Raw genomic sequence first — 20,260 nt, 5'->3', positions numbered from 1 at the left:
TAATGATAAAAATTAAACTTTCATATATTTTAGATTCATTGCACACCAACTGAAATATTTCAGGTCTTTTGTTTTAAAACTGATGATTTTAGCATACAGCTCATGAAAACCCAAAAATCTCACAAAACAAATAGCATTTTTTTTGACGTGCCCAAAATAGCAATTTCATCCGACCAATAAAAGAAAAGTGTTTTTAATACAAAAAAAGTCAACCTTCAAATAATTATGTTTTTGCACTCAATTACAGTTTTGCACTCAATACTTGGTCGGGAATCCTTTTGCAGAAATTACTGCTTCAGTGCGGCGTGGCATGGAGGCGATCAGCCTGTGGCACTGCTGAGGTGTTATGGAGGCCCAGGATGCTTCGATAGCGGCCTTAAGCTCATCCAGAGTGTTGGGTCTTGCGTCTCTCAACTTTCTCTTCACAATATCCCACAGATTCTCTATAGGGTTCAGGTCAGGAGAGTTGGCAGACCAATTGAGCATAGTAATACCATGGTCAGTAAACCATTTACCAGTGGTTTTGGCACTGTGAGCAGGTGCCAGGTCGTGCTGAAAAAAACAAAATCTTCATCTCCATAAAGCTTTTCAGCAGATGGAAGCATGAAGTGCTCCAAAATCTCCTAATAGCTAGAGCTGCATTGACCCTGCCCTTGATAATACACAGCGGACCAACACCAGCAGCTGACATGGCACCCCAGACCATCACTGACTGTGGGTACTTGACACTGGACTTCAGGCATTTTGGCATTTCCTTCTCCCCAGTCTTCCTCCAGACTCTGGCACCTTGATTTCCGAATGACATGCAAAATTTGCTTTCATCCAAAAAAAATTACTTTGGACCCCTGAGCAACAGTCCAGTGCTGCTTCTCTGTAGTCCAAAAGTGGCTTGACCTGGGGAATGCGGCACCTGTAGCCCATTTCCTGCACACGCCTCTGGATGTTTCTACTCCAGACTCAGTCCACTGCTTCCGCTGGTCCCCCAAGGTCTGGAATCGGTCCTTCTCCACAATCTTCCTCAGGGTCCGCTCACCTCTTCTCGTTGTGCAGCGTTTTTTGCCACACTTTTTCCTTCCCACAGAATTCCCATTGAGGTGCCTTATACAGCACTCTGGGAACAGCCTATTCGTTCAGAAATTTCTTTCTGTGTCTTACCCTCTCGCTTGAGGGTGTCAATGATGGCCTTCTGGACAGGACCGGGTCGGCAGTCTTACCCATGATTGCGGTTTTGAGTAATGAACCAGGCTGGGAGTTTTTAAAAGCCTCAGGAATCTTTTGCAGGTGTTTAGAGTTAATTAGTTGATTCAGATGATTAGGTCAATAGCTCGTTTAGAGAACCTTTTCATGATATGCACATTTTTTGAGATTTTGAATTGAATTTTGGGCTTTCATGAGCTGTATGCCAAAATCATCAGTATTAAAACAATAAAAGACCTGAAATATTTCAGTTGGGGTGCAATGAATCTGAAATATATGAAAGTTTAATTTTTATCATTACATTATGGAAAATAATGAACTTTCTCACAATATGCAATTTTTTTGAGAAGGACCTGTACTGTAGTACACTCATCTGTAAATATTTTTATCTTCTAAGCGTTTTTTAATTGATTTTCCCAGTGACAACTAGCCTGGATGCCAGCCGAACTTAGCCCCGCCCTCAAATTTTTTAGGTTGGGCGGTTCGGTCTGGCCTCGATCCATAAAGGAGTAATTATCTCCAAACAGAAACTGTTCGGACCAATGAAATAAGCAGGCCGGGCTTTAGCCGATGATTATTTTTTTACAACACCGGCTAAGATCGTTTATTCCAGCGTGCGTGCAGACAGGGTTGCCTAGATTTTACAACAAAATCCGCCAACTACTAGCCCAAAACAATAGCTATAGGGGGTAAAATGTGTTATTTTGGCAAGGTTGCCTCCTAAAATTCAAACTCATGGGTCTATATATCACATAATAGTCGCTTCAACCAGCAAACATAGAAAACAACCCACGGAAAAAAACGCGGACTTGGCAACGCAGTGCAGTTGAGCTTTGTTGACATTTGACAATGCGTCGCTTCGTTGCTCTGATTGGTTGTAGGTCTATCCAATTGATGTCTTTCCTGGTTCGGTTGAAACACGCCCCATAATCACAGCCCAATGGAGCAGCTTCAGACTCATAATCTGACTAGAATTGAGTATGACCACGTCTGGCTAAGTGACAACATAAAGAACCCTAAAAATGGTGTGCACGGTAGAGTGTGCACTACCCTATATGCACAGAAACCCTGTTATATAGAACCTTTTTGAAATAAAGGGTTCTTTAAAATTGAGCCAACAAGCCAATATTCTATGATTCTATGTAGAACCCTGCTGAAGAGTGTAGTAGCAACTACGTTGCATGTCTTTTTTAAATACTTGAATGAGAAACATCTACAAATGCATATGCAGTAAGTTCAGCCTTTTCATCACTAATTTTACCCTTTAGTAAATCCAGACAACAGCAAGAGGTTGTGTGTTGGTGCTATTTGTTAGTAAATCTGGCCCTTAAGAGGTTCTTTTTAGTGTACTAAATATAACTTTTAGTAGTCAGATTTCCCATACCTGCATAACGTTGTATACTCCGCAGCTCTCTGCCAACTACAGAGGTAAGAACAGAGGTAAAGAACTCAATATGCTTTTCTGTCAGAGTGTATGATGATGTAAATATGATTGGTTACATGGTAAATATTTACCAGTTTCTCTCATTTTCTCATCCAAGACACCCTGAAGCCATGATATTGTCTTCCTCAGAATACGCCCATGTTCATGTGCACCAATGCTTATGTTGTTTGAGCGCTTGGTATATATGGGGTTGCACAGGAGGTTAATAATCTGGAATAGATAGAAGAGAAAAGGCTTTTAAGTCAAGTGTACATGTGGCTTCATTTCTTATGGTTTGAGAAAGACTGACTTGTATGAAATCCATAGGATCTGAGAGCTGCCCCAGTTCAGTTTGTCTTCTCTTTAGCTCCTTCATCTCTTCTTCTAGCTCGCTGATGAGCTCCTCGCCCCGTCTTTCTGTTTCTTTATGCTTTTCCTCCATGAGCTCAAGTAGCTTACCATTGCTTCTGTCAAATATCTCCTTGAAAAACTTGATGTTCTCTTCGATCTCCTTCTCTTTGGTGTGCTGTTGTGAATTTTAAGAAGAAAAATATAATTGATTGAGAAATCACCACAATATAAAACTAAATGATCTTGTGGACCTTTAAAATTCATACTTAAACCAAACAATATAGAAGGAACACAGAAATAAAATCTGCTTGGTGGCAGAATCAATATCACTTACTTTGTTAAACCTTGTAGAATGTTTAATCTTTTTAATTTTCCGCAACTTGTCCTGGATCTTTTTATTCATCAGCAATTTCTGAGAAAATAATGTAATGTTGGTTGTAGTATAGCTTCAATTTTTTTTTTTTTTTTTTTTTAAAGGGATAGTTTCACCCAAAACATTCTGTCATCATTTACTCCTCCTCATGTCATTCCAAACCTTTATGACTAATCTTCGTAACACAAATGAAGATCATTTGATGAGCTTTCTGTCCCTCCATCGACAGCTACGCAAACACTTCAAAAAGTTCATAGAGAAAAAGTTTAAGAGATTGTAAAACTAATCCATATGAATTGAGCCGTTTAGTCCAAATTTTCTGAAAAGACATGATCGCTTTATATGATGAACAGATTGAATTTAGGCTTTTATTGACATAAATTCATCAACTGCGTGGTAAATGGAAGCTCAAGCATTTTCGCTTGACGTGTGATAAACAATGAGGTTCATTTTCATGTTATGCAGCACGTTTGAGCTTCAGCGACAACCAATGTATAGAGAAAATTTGGACTAATCCGCTCAAATTGATATGGATTAGTTAAACTCTTTATGAACTTTTTTATGCCACAAAGTGGTTGTTGTGTAGCTGATAATGGAGGGACAGAAAGCTCTTAGATTTAAACAGAAAAGATCTTCATTTGGGTTCAGAAGAAGAACGAAAGTCTTATGGGTTTGGAACAACATGAGGGTGAGTAGTTAATGAGAGAATAAAACAATTTTAACGACTACCATTAGTTAGTATTACCGCACTCTCTTCATCCAGATGGACAGTATTGTGATTCTTGTGGTCACTCTCCGAGCAGAATTGACAGATGGCTTTCTGATCATCTTTACAGTAAAGTACCAGAGGTCTTTCATGATTCTTGCAAATGTATTCATCAAGATTCTTCACAGGGTTAATTAGTTTGTGTTTCATGAGTTTTTCAGCAGTTACATGGGGCTCCAAGTGAGTCTCGCAGAAAGAGGTTCCACAGTGTAGGCATGATTTAACGGCAACCCGCATTTTCTTCTTTGGGCAACTATCACAGGACACTTCAGGCTTCTCATGGATCCTTTTTCTTTTGATGTCCTCTGCAATGTCTTGAATTGTTCTGTTTATGGTAAAATCTTGTTTTGAGTTCAATGCCTTCCCACACAATGGGCACATTGAACTGCGGTCCCTGTGGCTTCTGATGCAGGCCATGCAGAAATTGTGTCCACAGGATGTAGTTACAGGGTCAGTGAACACGTCCAGACATATGGAACATGTGCATTTTTCAGACAAATCACTGGGGGAATCCATGACTTCACAGCTAAAATCATACACAAACACATGAATTTAGCAGACAACTAGAAATTTTAAAAAACGATTTAAAGGAAGTGTATGTAAGATTTTGGCCAAAACTGGTAGGCTACTGCATTTACTATCCCCTGTCCCCCTGACTCGAGGTTGCCGGATTGGCTGCAGGATCAGCAGGAGCGTTTGTAGATCTGCAGCTGTGGTAACTAGAGCAGAGTTGGCAACCCGGATGCAGAAACACGACTGACTTCGTGATTGGTCGATAGGTGGAGGGTGGAGCTTCAGGCCAAAACACAACATGTCAACATCAACATCAGCTGAGGGCTGCAACAACAACTTTTAAATGACAATATCCTGGCCGGACTACTGTTGTCAGTGATATAAGTATTTGGAATTAACATGATTTCTTAATGTCTAGTGACATTTCAGGGTAATTTTATGATTAATTGAAATACATTTCTTACATAGAGTTTCTTTAAAGATATGTGTGAATAATTCATGTTTCATGAGCTCAAGAATTTCAAATTATAAATCACTGTACATTTCTTTAAAAAACAATCCTACAATTACAGAAAAATGCTACAGAAGCAGTAAATTGGTAAAGTCATTTTACTCAAAAAAAAAAAAAAAAAAACGTAGCCTACAACAGGTTAGTATATTAGCATTATTCAATGACATTTATTGGAACTGTAGTCTTTTTGTGGTAAAACTTAACCAGTTCATTTATACTTACATGATCTCACTGGTAAAATATGTTTAAGCTTGTTTTACGATTGTTTATTTATATGCTTAAGATGGTTTACAATCATCCTAAATCTACATCGATGGCGATCTTGGGTGTGTGTGTATGAGTTTCGCCTTAGGGCCTATCCGTTTGTTAGTCTCTTTTTTTGAGTCCAAGTCTCAACTCGTTTCACTTTTTGAATGCATTCGACGTCCGTTTATGAGCGCTATTTATTCATAATAAACATCAAACATTTAAAAAAAGTTAAACATCGATCGACGCTCAGCGTCACAAACATTTTTTAACGATTTATAAAAGATTAATCACTGTCTGGCCATCTGAAATTTTGGTACAGAGAAAAAGGTTATGGTTATATATATTTTTTTGTAGTATTACACCACATTGTGTATAGCATTTAGCACCAATTGTTGTTTTTCTTGGACTCGGAAGCTCTGCCGCGTGACGTCAGACTTAACAACCTGTTCCGAGGGGGTTGTGTTCCCTGCTAAAATTCGCGCATTCCCCGGGCTAAATATCAACCCGCGCATCAGAAAAACAGTCCGCGGCAACAGTGTTAAAGTAGCCAGATTCCAGAGAAGGGTATTCCTGCACAACCGGAGGCTGCAGTTTCAGGACCCCAGTTCTAAGACCCCAGTTCTAGGACCCTAGTTTTTTGTGACAGCACCACCTTCCGAATTGATTCACCAAAACACTAATTTAAGATGGACGATGGACACTGATCAGACTGTAAGTACCGATATTCAATCTAGTTTTATTTTATAACGTTTAAACGAAAAACAAAATGTACTAAAGTGAGCTGCTAACTATGAATTAAGAATAAATTCACACGAATTAAGAATTTGTGTGCTAGTTTTATTAGTTACTATGATGTTCTTGATCGTGGCGTGGCCATGATTTATTAAATCCTTTTTGATTTTTAATGACTATAATACATCTAGCCAGCACATTATTAAACTTAAAAAGATGACAAATGTTGGTGTAAGGGTGTGTGATTTACCTGTAGCTTACTGTATTAGTGAGGAAACTTCCTGAATAATCATTGTTTTACCATAGTTAAGAATAAAATATTCTTACATTACTGCTCTGACTGCCTGGTTGCACTACAATATCAGCCTGTCTAAATGATGCATAATGTTCGACAAGTTCAGCCATTTATACTTTGGCTACGTTCTTATAGTCTGTACTTTTGCTGCGAAGGATTAAAAAGATTAAAATGAATCTTTTAATTAAAAAAAATAAAAATAATTCTGTATGAATATTGCACAATTTTTTTTTATTATTATCCTTGGAGCTGGACTGAAAAGACTGGGCATAATATTGCAGTGATTAATAAATGCATATTTAGCTACTTCAAACAAATATTATTATATTCCATTCTGCATATCATGTAGATTTCATAATGTAACCGGTATGGCAATGGCTTTTGACATGTAGCCTATGTTACCTTTTTTTTTTTTGCTTTTAGGGATTGCCACTGTGGAAATGACTGCAGGATTGTCATGTTAATTTTAGAGTCTCAGTGTTTTTGTTGTTGTTGTTTTTTTTTAAATCCATTTAGCTAAGTAAGAAATGTTTACAATAGTTGCCTCACACTGGATGCAGCTTCAACTGTATAGTACCATGGTCTCAATTGGTGGGTATTGCTCTTATATACTTACAAATTTGGAGTTCGGAATTAGACATGAGTAACATTAATATTCTGTTTGGCTTTCTCTCTCTACAACTCCAACAGTGCACAAGTGTTAAATCATATATATATATATATATATATATATATATATATATATATATATATATATATATATATATATATATATATACAGCCATTCCGTCTGTGAGGCAACTGATGAAAAAAGGGGTCTTTTTGGTGCTGTTGTTATTGCAAAAATGACATAAATATATATTCTTCAAACATTCTTGAGTCTTGTCTTGCCTCTATACAATCTTTAAAATATCTGACTGTAATTTAGTGACTGCATATACTGATTCCATCTTTATTTTACCTGATAATGAACTAATTAGTTAAACTTAAGGAGGTTAATCAATATACAGTATAATTCAAGAAACTAAGATTTTTAAGGTACTCAACTTTTTTTAAAGATTGATATACATTTTAAAATTATATTTTGTGTAAATTAATGTGTTTAAATTTAAAATTGTGACTCAAAGCAGGTATTACACACTTTGTAATTAGCCTCTAATGCATTTTGAATTAAAAAAAAATCACATAAAATATACTCCTGAGATTAAATATCTTTATACTATGTAGGCTACTAACTAAACCACATGGGTCATAGAACTGAGGTCCTGAAACTGCAGCACACCGCTATATCATCCAGTTCTGTAGGTGGTGCTGTCACAAAAAACGAGGGTCCTAGAATTGCGGTCCTGAAACTGGGGTCCTGAAACTGCAGCCTCCGGTTGTGCAGGAATATACTACTGGGAGATTCCACTGGACACCTGATTTTCAGGTTTGTAGCCTATAGGCTACACAAATCAGGAATTAAAAAATAAAGAAATTTAGCTCCATGTAAATCTTGACAGTAAAGTCAAATTCATTCTATCTACCTTTACTGGGAGAGTTTTCTACTTACCCTTAAATTATTGATTCAGTTGCTAAATCGTCCAAACAAAGTCATCAAATGAACGCAGATATAGAGTTTCAGCGGCTAAATCCTAAGCATATAAAGTATTTGGTTATATTGATTCAATCTCTGGACACTTCGATAATTGGTGTTGCAAAATATTCAGTTCCGGAAATATTTGTGTTCAATGGGTGGGGTTCATGAATATTCATAAGCTTGCCCGTGCTATGGGCGTGTTCTGAGACTACGCCTTATTCCCCTCAGTGAGGTGAATTGGAGAATGTTACACGATTAAACGCACCACTATGAACCATATGGATAATTGTGGATGCTTCCACACATCACAGCATGACATGAAAATCGTTTCAAAATAATTTTCATCACAGTGAAACATATTGTCAAAGAACAGACAAAATGTTAGTCTGTTTTTTGTGGACCCATTTTAAAGGGATAGTCTACACCAAAATTAAAATGGTTGCCTTCATGGTTTTTCGAACCTGTATGACTGATTAATATATTTTGAAATTATATATAAGAAAAGTTTTTGTTTTGTTTTTTGTTTGCCCCATTAGGGACCATGTTTGGCATTTTCATAATATCATTTTTGGTCCCCAGAAGAAGACACTCTATAGACAAAGATTTTGATGCGTCTTGTTGTGGCAAAATGCAAATCTTGGTATAACCATATGTTTACCTTCCCATGGTGTGAGATATGCAGTACATGACATACATGTACTATGAGCTATACATGGGCTACGTGACATCCTGACTTAAACAACGGCTGTAGAAGAAATTAATTTTCACTAGGCCTTAGTAGGCCTCACTAGGCCTTAGCTGCAGTATAAGCGGGCCTCGGCTGAGCACCAAATTTCAAGGTCTGTCGCTCGTCAAAAACATCAAGGCGTGAGAAACAAGAGATATTAAATTGGTTGTATGGGAAAAACTGGCGTGAAGCGCTGGGAAACTGTCATGTTACTGATATATATTGCTGGGAAACGGTTAGATAAGAGTTTTTAAAAAAATAAGAAAGCTGGGGATTTTCCACAAATAAATATGATACGTGACAAAGTTTGCGTATAATTGTGGCGAAACTGAAAGGTGGAGCCAAAAAGAAAAAGGGCGCTAATTGGATAAAAGGTGATAAGAAAAGAGTATAAGAAATTAAGCTTTACCATGAAAGAGTCAGATGAACAGCTGCATCTCACTTTGTTGTCCCAACAATAAAGTTAATTTCTTCTGAGACCTGGAACTTCGACTCTGAGAGAATTTTAAAGAATTGAAGGCAATCAAGAACTTAGAATCTGCCACGACACGGCCTGCATGGAAATGTACTGAGAGGGGAGGATGCTGCCAACAGTATAACAGATTGTGACTTCTGTTATGACTTCAGTGTACGCTTGGTGTGGCCTTGTGGTTGCATGAACCGTGCCTCTTTCTTGCAATAATTTTTTTATTATTAAATAAACCTTTATAATTATAATTGGCTGTTTGTCTCTTATTCAGTCAAGTGACGGAGTTAATTATTTTGCCATTACAGTCTAAATCTTGAATGGCGTTATCATATGTTTTAGACCTGATGTAGGCCTAATAATAGCACCTAATACATTTAACTCAACCTTGGAATGTTTTATAACAACATGAGGTTGATGATGTGACGTATTTTTTGCGTTGCCACAAACGCATCTCACCGAAGTATTGAGAGATTTTTAAAACAAATTATTTTCTTGAGTACTAGCAGCCTACACAAGTGCATTAACTCAAATTAAAACCGTATGATGACTAGGCCTATATGACGTAAATAAAAGTCCTGTTCATTTAAACAATTCAGCTCGTTCGGACAGTTTGTTTTAACCCTTTTAAAGTAATGAATCACTGATATTTTAAATAAGTATTACGTAAATGCGTTTGTTAAATTATTATATAAAAGTTACCATATCATTTTAATCAGTTAGATTATGTATTCCAACAATGCATTACTCACTTCACAGTGAATCTGGACAAGTAATCTTACCAATAGCATGGTCTTCTTCCTCTTAGAAGAAATATTTTATTTATTTATTTTATTATTTACAGTTATGCCTTTTCTGTTTTGAGAGAAATTTCAAGAGAATGTATGGCTTTGGCTGTGAACAAATTATTTCACATCTCTACTGTGAAATATAGTTTATCTTTATAGTAGGCCTAAACAATATTTTTTTATAGTAATAATTCACAAATAAACTCTAAGGCTGTCTAGCTATATTCAGAAATTCCTTTACGTATCCTCCTGGGACCCAGAAAATAAAAGGTTTTCGAATTTTGTATTTTTTCATATCATTAGATTGTTTAGAGCATAAGAAACAAATGGACACATTATTTTTTGGGGAAATTATATTGTATTCATATGTTATGATATGTCCTCTATAGTTGACACCAGGACTCAGTTGTTAAAAAAATGTAATGAAATGAAATTGCATGTATAGGCAAAAACAATGGGATTTATTTTTAATTCACGAATACATTTTTAAGTTTCAGGATTTTTTTTAAACAAACTTTTTTTTAAAGATGATTCTGAGCTATGTTATAAAAGATATAACTGAATGATTTGATATACCATCTTACTTTATGCAATATGTGAGTAAAATGGCCATACTTGGATTTTCCCATTCAGTACAATGTATCGGTATATTGGATCTAATTTGCATATTATTGTGTTCTTGGTGCAACATGTAATGAAAAAAAGAAGTGTAATAAGGGGAGTAATAATTGGCAACATTTTAATAATAATGTGTAATATTTCATAGGAATATTGTTATGTAATTTATTTCCCTATTTACTGTTTGTGTCTCCAAAAACATGATTTATGTCCTGGTGTTCTCTACAGATGACATTTATGAAATCAATGCCCTGTTTTGTAACAAAAAGTCATATTTTGATTAGAAACCCCATAGCATTTTCCTGAGATGTTGATTTATAACAAACAATTAGAAACTTAATCAGATTTAATTTATAATTACAAAATATTATCATATTTCCATAAGAGTGCTAAACATTAATGTCAGCCATTTTTAAAGACCAAGAAGTTGTTGTTGTCCTGGTGAAACCTCCACACATTTGGTATCTGTGCAAAGCCCTGATTGTGTTCTATAAAGGACATCCTGACTCAAAACTGTGACGTGTGTGATGTCACAGAAACTCACTAAAATATAATGTCCACTACAGTGGACAAAAGTCTATTACTGGGTCCCAGGAGGGTATAGCTAATAACTCTATTACAAAAGACCATAAAACAAGCAAATGTTTAGCGAGTTGAGACAAAGCCTTCATTAAAATGCATCTAAAGCTTATTTGAGTGAGAGTGAGCTTATTTTTTACCTAAAGCACATAAGCATCAATGCATCACTCCATCTGTGTAAAATAATTTCAAAGACAGATTGGCCTCCCAGGTTTAGTGCAATGAACATAAAGTTCAGTGATCACAGTGTTGCTCGTTTCTGTTTTCAAATACAGGAAATCCAACTTTACAGTAAGCAGTTACAAGAAATGACGTCTGCAATCTAGGCCAGCAGATTTCGCAAATCTAACAGGTCAAGCATTCATATGTAATTTAACAAGAATAAGGAAATACAATTTGATAAATACAGCATGTTCACATTGTTTCTTCATTTTAATGATGGTCATATTTTATATATATTTTAATATCGGCATTCCCTCTTTTTTTCTCCTAATAAATTGTAGAAAAATATATATTTGAGTAATAATGTACTTTGTTTATTTCTGGGAGGTGCGGGGTGCTTTAGTGCTGAAGTTGAAGCTTCAAGGTAGACAGCATGTTTTCTCCAAACATGATAAAGATGCATAGCTACTTCATGTTTCCAATATAATAAGGAAAGCAGAAGTTTCACAACCCTGGGAAGAGGTAGAATCTTTTAGATAACGTTGTTCTTTCTTTGCTTGGCATCTGATCTGGATGTTTCTCCTTAAACTTCTTCAGGACCTGTTTCAAAGATAAAAATAAATATTACAATACAACTAACCGCACATATCGCCATTGATGCCTGTCTTGCTAAAGAATGTGTCTTTGCCTTTCTGAAGAGCTCCTCGATGTGGTCCTCGCAGGCATGCTCATTAAATATTTCTACAATGTCTTGGATAAAATGTGAGCCCGTCTCTATGTTTCTATAGGACACCGTGTCTGTACAAAAAAAAAAAAAAACAGTTATATATGATGTGTGACTGATCTTCACTGCTTGCAAAAAAATAACATCCTTTTAACACATATTTAAAGGTCCCGTTCTTCGCGTGTTTTCAAAGCTTTGATTATGTTTACAGTGTGCAATATAACATGAGTTCATGTTTCGCGTGTAAAAAACAGTATTTTTCACACAATTTACTTATCTGTACAGCGCTGTTTCCTCTGTCCTAAAAACGGCCTGATGATTTCCTTGTTCTATGAAGTCCCTCCTTCAGAAACACGTAACGAGTTCTGATTGGGCCAGCGCTTCCCGTGTTGTGATTGGAAGGCAGCTTAGCGCACTTTGCCCGGAAAGGTCCCGCCTCTTACCATAACAGGGCGATGCAAGCGCTGAATGCGCGCTCTTCTCCATGTGGGAGAGCAACAAGACCACCCCTTTTTTTGCGTGTTCTTGTGGGCCGAGGGTTAGTCAACAAACGGTTCTAGTGACGTCATTACATCCCTGCACTTCGTGCTGTAGTCCAAACCGGCCGTTCGCTGTAGGCTTTGAAGGGGAACTTCTGATAAATAAAATATCTCGCTTGGCATTAAACTTTGAGCTTTATAATTTTACAGGTATTATTTATGCTCTAACAGCAACATTACACACTAACTAAAGTTTGAAAGATGGAATCGCGAAGAACGGGACCTTTAAAACAATATACCCAGGACTCAGCATCATTTAATCTAAAAAATTGCATGTTATTTTGCTTAGTTGTCTGTTCAGAATCATGATCTCTAAATAAAATTGTGATTCCTAATTTCTCCAGAATCGTGCAGCTCTAGTAAGTGGAATTGGGTATACAGGAATATTATTTACCTGGAGTACAGGACCTCAGGCAGCAAAAGTCTTTTTCACGGTGCTCTTTTCCTCTTCTTTGTCTTCTCACACAATCTTGGACATCTACACTGCCTTCTTCACCTTTATCATAAGGGAAACACTTGTCAAAGCATGTTGCTATATCAGTCCTCAGAACTGGATGGGTTTCTAACCAAATCAAATATTTTGACATTTTGATCAGTTTAACACCCAATTACTTACTTCTCCAATATAATGTTCTGTAACTCACCTCCCCTACACGCCTGGATGAGAATTATTTTTGGCTTGTCCCGCAATCCAGCACAGTTTGGAGTGTTCAAGCTATTAAAAATGTAATCTGTTGGGAAGATGTCCTCTTCATCGTCACTGAGGGAATCGAAAACTCCACAGATTCCACTGGCATCGCCGTGCGACATCAACACCACGAAGCAGCTGTCCGACTGGACATGTTCCTCACGCCGGGCGAAGTCTTGCATGGCAGCAATCATGCCCTGAACATCAGACCATCAATATCTTTAAAGGATTAGTTCATTTTAAAAGTGGAAATTTCCTCATGAATTTACTCACCCCCATCTCATCCAAGATGTTCATGTCTTTCTTTCTTCAGTCAAAAAGAAAATCATTTTTTTCAAGGAAAATATTCCAGGATTTTTCTCCAAATAATGAATTTCAATGGCAACAGCGGTTTGAAGGTAGCCTGGATGCCAGCCGAACTCAGCCCCGCCCACAACATTTGAGCTCGGGCAGTTCGGTCTGGACTTGATCCATAGAGGAGCAATTATGCCTGAACAGAAACTGTTCGGACCAATGAAATTGTCAGGGTGGGCTTTAGACGATGATGGACAGATGATCAACAGTAACGTAAATCATCCACGTCACCAAAGAGCACTTGGGTTGAATTTGTTCTCTCATTTGTTCTCTCATTTGCTCTCTATTTCTCTCTGAAATGATGATCATAATGGTAAGTAATCTGTGTATCCTTAAACTCTTTTTTTTACAACACCGGCAAAGATTGTTTATTCCAGCAAGCATGCAGACAGGGTTGGCGTTTGGGGGGTAAAATGTGTGTTATTTTGGCAAGGTTGCCTGCTAAAATTTCGCATTCCTGGGTCTATATATCACATAACTGAGGTCACTTTACTTCAACCCGCCGACATGGAAAACAACCCTCGGGAAAGCCGCACACTTGGCAACACAGTGCAGTTGAGTTCTGTTGACATTTGATAACTAACATTATGCGTTGCTTCGTTGCTCTGATTTGTTGTAGGTCTATCCAATTGATGTCTTTCCTGGTTCGGTTGAAACGCGGCCCATAATCACAGCCCAATGGAGCAGTTTCAGACTCATAATCTGACTAGAATTGAGTATGACCACGTCAGGCTAGGTTGAAGGTCCAAATCAATGCAGTTTTAAAGGGCTCTGCATGATCCCAACCGAGGAATAGGGTCTAGCAAAACAATTGGTAATTTTCTAAAAAATAAAAATAAACGTGACAAGACGTGCATGGAAGTACTGACCCTGTGTTAAAATGAACGAGCAAAGACTAAATTAAATTAACTTTACAAAAATAAAGGTAAAACAATGATGTAGGACAATTTTAAAGTTGAAGGAGAACATGAGAGTTTTTTTTAGGTTGGTCAGAATGGTACCACTTACATCACAGACTTAACCTTTCCGATATGATAATGTCATAGGTCGTGAAGAATCACAATACCGAAGTCGGACATTTAAGGTTAAAAAATATTCACATATATGTTCTTTAAATGACTGATAATTTTGCTAGATAAGACCCTATTCCTCGGCTGGAAGTGTGCAAGGCCCTTTGAAGCCTTTTGAAACTGCATTGATTTGGACCTTCAACCTGTTGTTGCCTTTGAAATCCATTATGTGGTGAATAATCGTTGAATGTTTTCCTCAAAAAACGTTATTTATTTTCGACTGAAGAAATACATGGATGAGAAAATTATCAGGAAATTTTAATTTTGAAATAAACTAATCCTTTAAAATAAAAATAGCCCCACTTTTGGTCCTTGGCTTGAGTAGATTTTGCTTAAAGGTGCCCTAGAATGAAAAATTGAATTAACCTTGCCATAGAGAAATAATAAGAGTTCAGTACATAAACATCACATACTGTGAGTCTCAAACACCATTGCCTCCTACTTCTCGTGCATGAAAAACACCACGGAAAAATAAGTGATTCTCAGCAAAAGGCCAACCGCGATGCAAGGGCTCGGGATCATTTATATGCACGCCCCCAACATTTGCATCTGTCCAAACATGTTCATTGTCAGGCGGAACTGACGGAGCGAATCATCAGAACTGCAAGTAAACAAGACACTCGAGGATAGCAAAAACGGCAGATCATGGACACATAGGCTGTGCAGGAGACGTGAGGACTTTTCATATGTCAACAGTCATGGTTGAGGTTTATTATTATCGGATATCACAACAATTTAATTCAAAATCGTTCGTTTGTTCGGCCCATTTCAAGCAAGCTTCGCTCAGGGTCTTAAACTGAAGAAAGGGGAAACTACATTCCTGCAAGCAGTAAGTAGCGATTTATCCACTTTATGACCAGCTGTTTAAACAATTTCTGATTCAATTGAAAGTTTCTTAGAGAGACAGCATTGTCTAGATGACGCAAGATGCTAGTACAGTAACAATAGGAAACTCCAAGTACCATACAAAACTAAATAGTGTGTCTAATGACAAAGGGTAATATTATTTTGTATTACAAAAAACAACCGTAGATACCGTTCACTCGATCCTTCTAGCAAACGTCACCTTTTCCATCATATTATAAGTTAAAACGACAATCATTTGACAAGGCTATTCATTTTGTAAAAATATAAGTTATATATTTATATTTTTGAAAACTGAAGTAGGCCTATGATGTTTTTACATGCTTGTATTTCAGAGTACATCACAGCCTACATTGTGACTAACGTTATATAAACATGCAATATCGTTGACGAAAAAAGACAAATCTAAAATGTAGACTGGATGACACACTTTAAGCAGAACATCTCAAATGGAGATTGCTGAAATGCAGCTTACTTGTTTATTGGTGTTTTCAGATCATCCGCGCGAGAGAGAGAGCTCGGGTGCATTTGGTTGCCAGATTGGACATGTTTAGGTAAAACACCGGGTAGTATACGTGTTCTTTTCACAGAAAAGCTCTTTTTGGGTGATTTAAATTACTGAAATCTGGCAACCGCATGCACGCAGGCTCTTTCTCACACGCAGATGATCTGAAAACACCAATAAACAAGTTAAGTGCATTTTATCAATCTCTATTTGAGATGTTCTGCTTAAAGTGCCATTCATTAGGTCTGTGGTCTGTCAAGACAGTCAGGACTCACGAGCCGCTTCAGTGAACAGCTGAACTGCTGGGAGCTCTGAGCGGCTGAAATAAGCCAATCAGAGCAGAGCTCAACATTAATATTCATGACTCTTCCAAATAAGGCAAAAACAGAGCATTACATCCTAGGGACAATTTATGGGGCTGTAAATGGACCTGTAAAACTGTATCTGGACAATTGTTGCTCTTAAATAAGCCACATACCCTCTATGTAGATATCAGAGAACAATTTAACATATTGTTTCAACTCATTCTAGGGCACCTTTAATACACTTGTACGCACCTTTGCAGTGAGGTCTCTGAGTGTCACCACAGTGTAACCCAAGCCATTGAGCAGAATCTCCATACTCAGCTCATCTTTTTCTGCCCCGGTCCTGTCATTTAGGTGTTTAAACTCCACATTGTTGATGAGCAGTGCCAGACGTTTTCTTTCAGGGGATTTGACTTTTACTGGGTAAATCTTGACAGACAAGTGGAAAAAGACACACAAACAAATTTTCTTAATTTGCACATAATATACTGTACAAGCATAAAGAATAATAGAATAAAAATACAAAAATATAGAGTGCATTACCACATCCTTTTCTCACCTCAATCTCATGTGTTTCTTAAAGGGATAGTTCACACAAAATGTTTAATTAGCCCATGATTTACTCACCCTCAAGCCATCCTAGGTGTATATGACATTCTTCTTTCAGACAAATACAATCAGTTATATTAAAAATGTCCAGGCTAATCCAAGCTTTAAAATGGCAGCCCAAAATTTGAAGCTCAAAAAAGTGCATCCATCCATTATAAAAGTACTCCACACTAGTCCGGGGTTAATAATAAAGGTCTCTGAAGAGAATCGATGGGTTTGTGTAAGAAAAATATCCATATTTAAAACTTTATAAAGTAAAATATTTAGCTTATTATCTAGCTGACGACCTTCTGTATTCAAGCTGGCGCAACCATGACGTCTGTAGGCGTTTTGAACTGCGATAGGCGTTACACTTTTTGCGTTACTTTATAATGGATGGATGCAGTTTTTTGGGTTTCAAATTTTAGGCTGCAATTATAAATCCAGGACATTTTTTTAATATAAATCTGATTGTATTTGTCTGAAAGAAGAATGTCATTACACCTAGGGTGGCTTGAAGATGAGTAAATCATGGGGTGATTTTCATTTTTGGGCGAACTATCCCTTTAATTAATTAAATATATACATATATTGTATTATACTAGCACTTACATCTTCTCTCTGTTGTCTAAGAATTTCCCTCTTACTCTCGGGTTTGCATGGTTTAAGAGGATCTGAAGTTTTCTGTTCAAATGCAACAAAATGTTTATACAAGATTAAATAAAATAAATAAAATAAAATTATTGTAGTCAAAATAAGATTTTATTTACCACTCTCTGTCCACAGGCGTTATTTTCACAGCACACAGCATTATTGGCCGGCCCCTTCCATTCCCTCCGGCAGTTCCAGCAGAAGTAGTAAGTGCGTTTCATGTTAGCTGTGCAGATAGTGCAGTTTACACACAGTTTACTTCGATCTCGTCTTTCCACATGAGACTGGCATCCTGGGCACTGCAGTAATGACAAACAGATGCATTATTTTATTTTATTAATCTTTTATATGCCACGGACTCCCCCAAATATGATTTCCCTCATGCGTGGGGGCCCCTATCCTAAAATCCTAATCCTAAAAAAACAGTTCTATATATTATGTATAAAGAAACAATTAATACTGTGGTTAAAGTCATATTATATATATGTTGATTACGTTACATTGCACTTTTCTATTCTCTGTAACTGTTACATGTAATATTTAAATTAAAATGTATTTAATTTTTTTTCCTCCGTAAGGTGAATAAGGAAGGCGATTTGCCGAAAGCTAGATTACTTTATAAAGTTTTAAATATTTATATTTTTCTTACAGAAACGCATTGATTTGCTTCAGAAGACCTTTATTAAAGGGGTAGTTTACCCAAAAATGAAAATTCTCTTACTCTCATGTCGTTTGACACCCGTAAGACCTCTTCATCTTCATCTTCAAAACACAAATGAAGATATTTTTGTTGAAATCCGATGGCTCAGAAAGGCCTCCATTGACACCAATGTCATTTCCTCTCTCAAGACCCATAAAAGGCACTAAAGACGTCGTTACAAAGCCCATCTCACTACAGTGATTCTACAATAATTTTATGAAGCGACGAGAATAGTTTTTGTGTGCAAAAACAATAAATTACGACGTCTAGTGATGGGCCTATTTTAAAACAAAGTTTCGAACGGTTATAAATCAGCGTATCGATTCATGATTCGGATCGCGTGTCAAACCCCTAAACTGCTGTACTCACTTGACTTTTGTTTTGAAATCGGCCCATCACTATATAAGTCACTTTTTTTTTTTTTTTTTGCACAAATACTATTCATGTCGCTTTAACATTATTGTAGAGCCACTGTATTGAGATGGGCTTTGTAACGATGTCTTTAGTGCCTTTTATGGGTCTTGAGAGAGAAAATGACATTGGTTTTAAGGCCTTTCTGAGACATCGGATTTCAACAAAAATATCTTACTGGTCTTACTGGTGTCGAACAACTTAGGGTAAGTAATTAATGAGAGAGTTTTCATTTTTGGGTGAACTAACCCTTTAACCCCCTGAAGCCGTGTGGAGCATTTATGACAGATGCAATTTTATGGACTTCAAAAATGACCGAACAGTCAATGCCATATATTTTTAATATAACTCTGAATGTGTTCGTCTGAAAGAAGAATGTCATATACACCTGGAATGGTTCGAGGGCTAGTAAATCAATTAGTAAATGCCTATAATCAATATGAAATAGTAAATTTCATATTTGGGTGAACTATCCCTTTAAGAAGTTATGCAAACAGCAGACAAACTGAATGATCTTACAGCTTTAAAGTCAAACAGCCTTCGAGCAACAAGTGCAGCGAGGTTCTCCTCTAGGAATTCCCGTTGCTTGTCTGTCAGTGGGATCAGCTGACAGATGTCCTGATATGAGAGCTTTGTGCCGCAGGTTTTCTTCTCAATCTCATTAAAACCAGGGCAGGAAAAATTTGTCTTTTTCTAAAAGACAAGAATAGCTGAACATAAAACGTTTGAACATAAAACGTAGCATATGTGTCACTAATTAAACAATCAAAACAGCGTTATTATAGGGACTAACCTGTTTAAGATAATACTTGAACCAAGCAATAACATAGTCTGCTGGCATTTGATGACCACAGGGCAATGCAACTGGTAACAAAACATAATTACTTGAGAACTTGTAATTGTATACATAAACTAAATCTCCAAATCACACTTTTCTTTCAAAATGCTGATCTATTTACATAATGCTCAACTCACCAGAATCCACTTTTTCAGTTGATGGCCATACTTGGGAAATGTGATGTTTCTGTAGATCTGGATTTAAAAAAAAATTAAAAATAAGAATAAAAAACAATAATACATATTATTTAGCTGTTTTTGGTTTTCCTTTTGAAACTTCCTTTCAAAATCAATATTTGTCCGTTTCACTTTCGGTTTTTCTGTTTGTTTGTTTATTTATTTTATAATATTTAATTTAATCAAAATATCTTATACTATTCTTTAATGTTAATTTGTATCGTTATACACACTGGGAAAAGTCTAAAAGATTTTTTTAAACAAATGTGAAAAAATGTCAGATTAGCCTACTCAAGTTTTTGAAGACATTTGCCATCACGGCGTCCTCTTCCAAATCTCCATCCCAGTTATCCACCTCTTCCGTCATTTTTTACGTTTAAACTGTACTTACAGCTTTTCCTAGGCTAAACTACAGAGGTAAAACCGAAACACATGCAACTCCGATGATGTTCTCTCAGCCAGAATACATTGCAATCACTGATATACCGGTAGGTTTTATTTGAAAGGGGAGGCGCAGA

At 36.7% G+C, this 20,260-nt stretch overlaps 1 protein-coding gene and 1 long non-coding RNA gene across 2 annotated transcripts; both read right to left on the bottom strand.

The window, feature by feature from the left end:
• Positions 1-3,305: 3,305 nt before the first annotated feature.
• LOC137086354 (uncharacterized) lies at positions 3,306-8,081 on the bottom strand. Its single transcript, XR_010907510.1, has 3 exons — positions 7,963-8,081; positions 4,090-4,636; positions 3,306-3,383 (listed from the first exon to the last, which is right to left on the bottom strand). It is a non-coding gene; the product is annotated as an uncharacterized lncRNA (long non-coding RNA).
• Positions 8,082-11,065: 2,984 nt separating this feature from the next.
• casp23 (caspase 23, apoptosis-related cysteine peptidase) lies at positions 11,066-20,245 on the bottom strand. The gene is made up of 11 exons (XM_067445659.1): positions 20,034-20,245; positions 19,704-19,760; positions 19,522-19,592; positions 19,248-19,421; positions 17,737-17,916; positions 17,579-17,650; positions 16,631-16,807; positions 13,237-13,477; positions 12,987-13,088; positions 12,018-12,127; positions 11,066-11,929 (listed from the first exon to the last, which is right to left on the bottom strand). The coding sequence occupies exons 1-11, from the start codon at positions 20,107-20,109 to the stop codon at positions 11,834-11,836; spliced, it is 1,356 nt and encodes a 451-aa protein (XP_067301760.1). The 5' UTR covers positions 20,110-20,245; the 3' UTR covers positions 11,066-11,833.
• Between the last annotated feature and the right edge of the window lie 15 nt (positions 20,246-20,260).

The sequence above is a fragment of the Pseudorasbora parva genome, chromosome 1 (genome assembly GCF_024679245.1).
Source record: "Pseudorasbora parva isolate DD20220531a chromosome 1, ASM2467924v1, whole genome shotgun sequence".
NCBI classification, from domain to species: Eukaryota; Metazoa; Chordata; class Actinopteri; order Cypriniformes; family Gobionidae; genus Pseudorasbora; species Pseudorasbora parva.
This window is presented reverse-complemented; position numbering and strand designations above follow the sequence as displayed.

Excerpts from the sequence above, each read along its gene's own strand:
- casp23 (XM_067445659.1), bottom strand. The coding sequence starts at position 20,109 with ATGACGGAAGAGGTGGATAACTGGGATGGAGATTTGGAAGAGGACGCC. Across the intron at positions 19,593-19,703 it reads AACTGAAAAAGTGGATTCTG|TTGCATTGCCCTGTGGTCAT; the intron begins GTGAGTTGAGCA and ends TTTTGTTACCAG. Across the intron at positions 13,478-16,630 it reads TCAGAGACCTCACTGCAAAG|GGCATGATTGCTGCCATGCA; the intron begins GTGCGTACAAGT and ends TCTGATGTTCAG.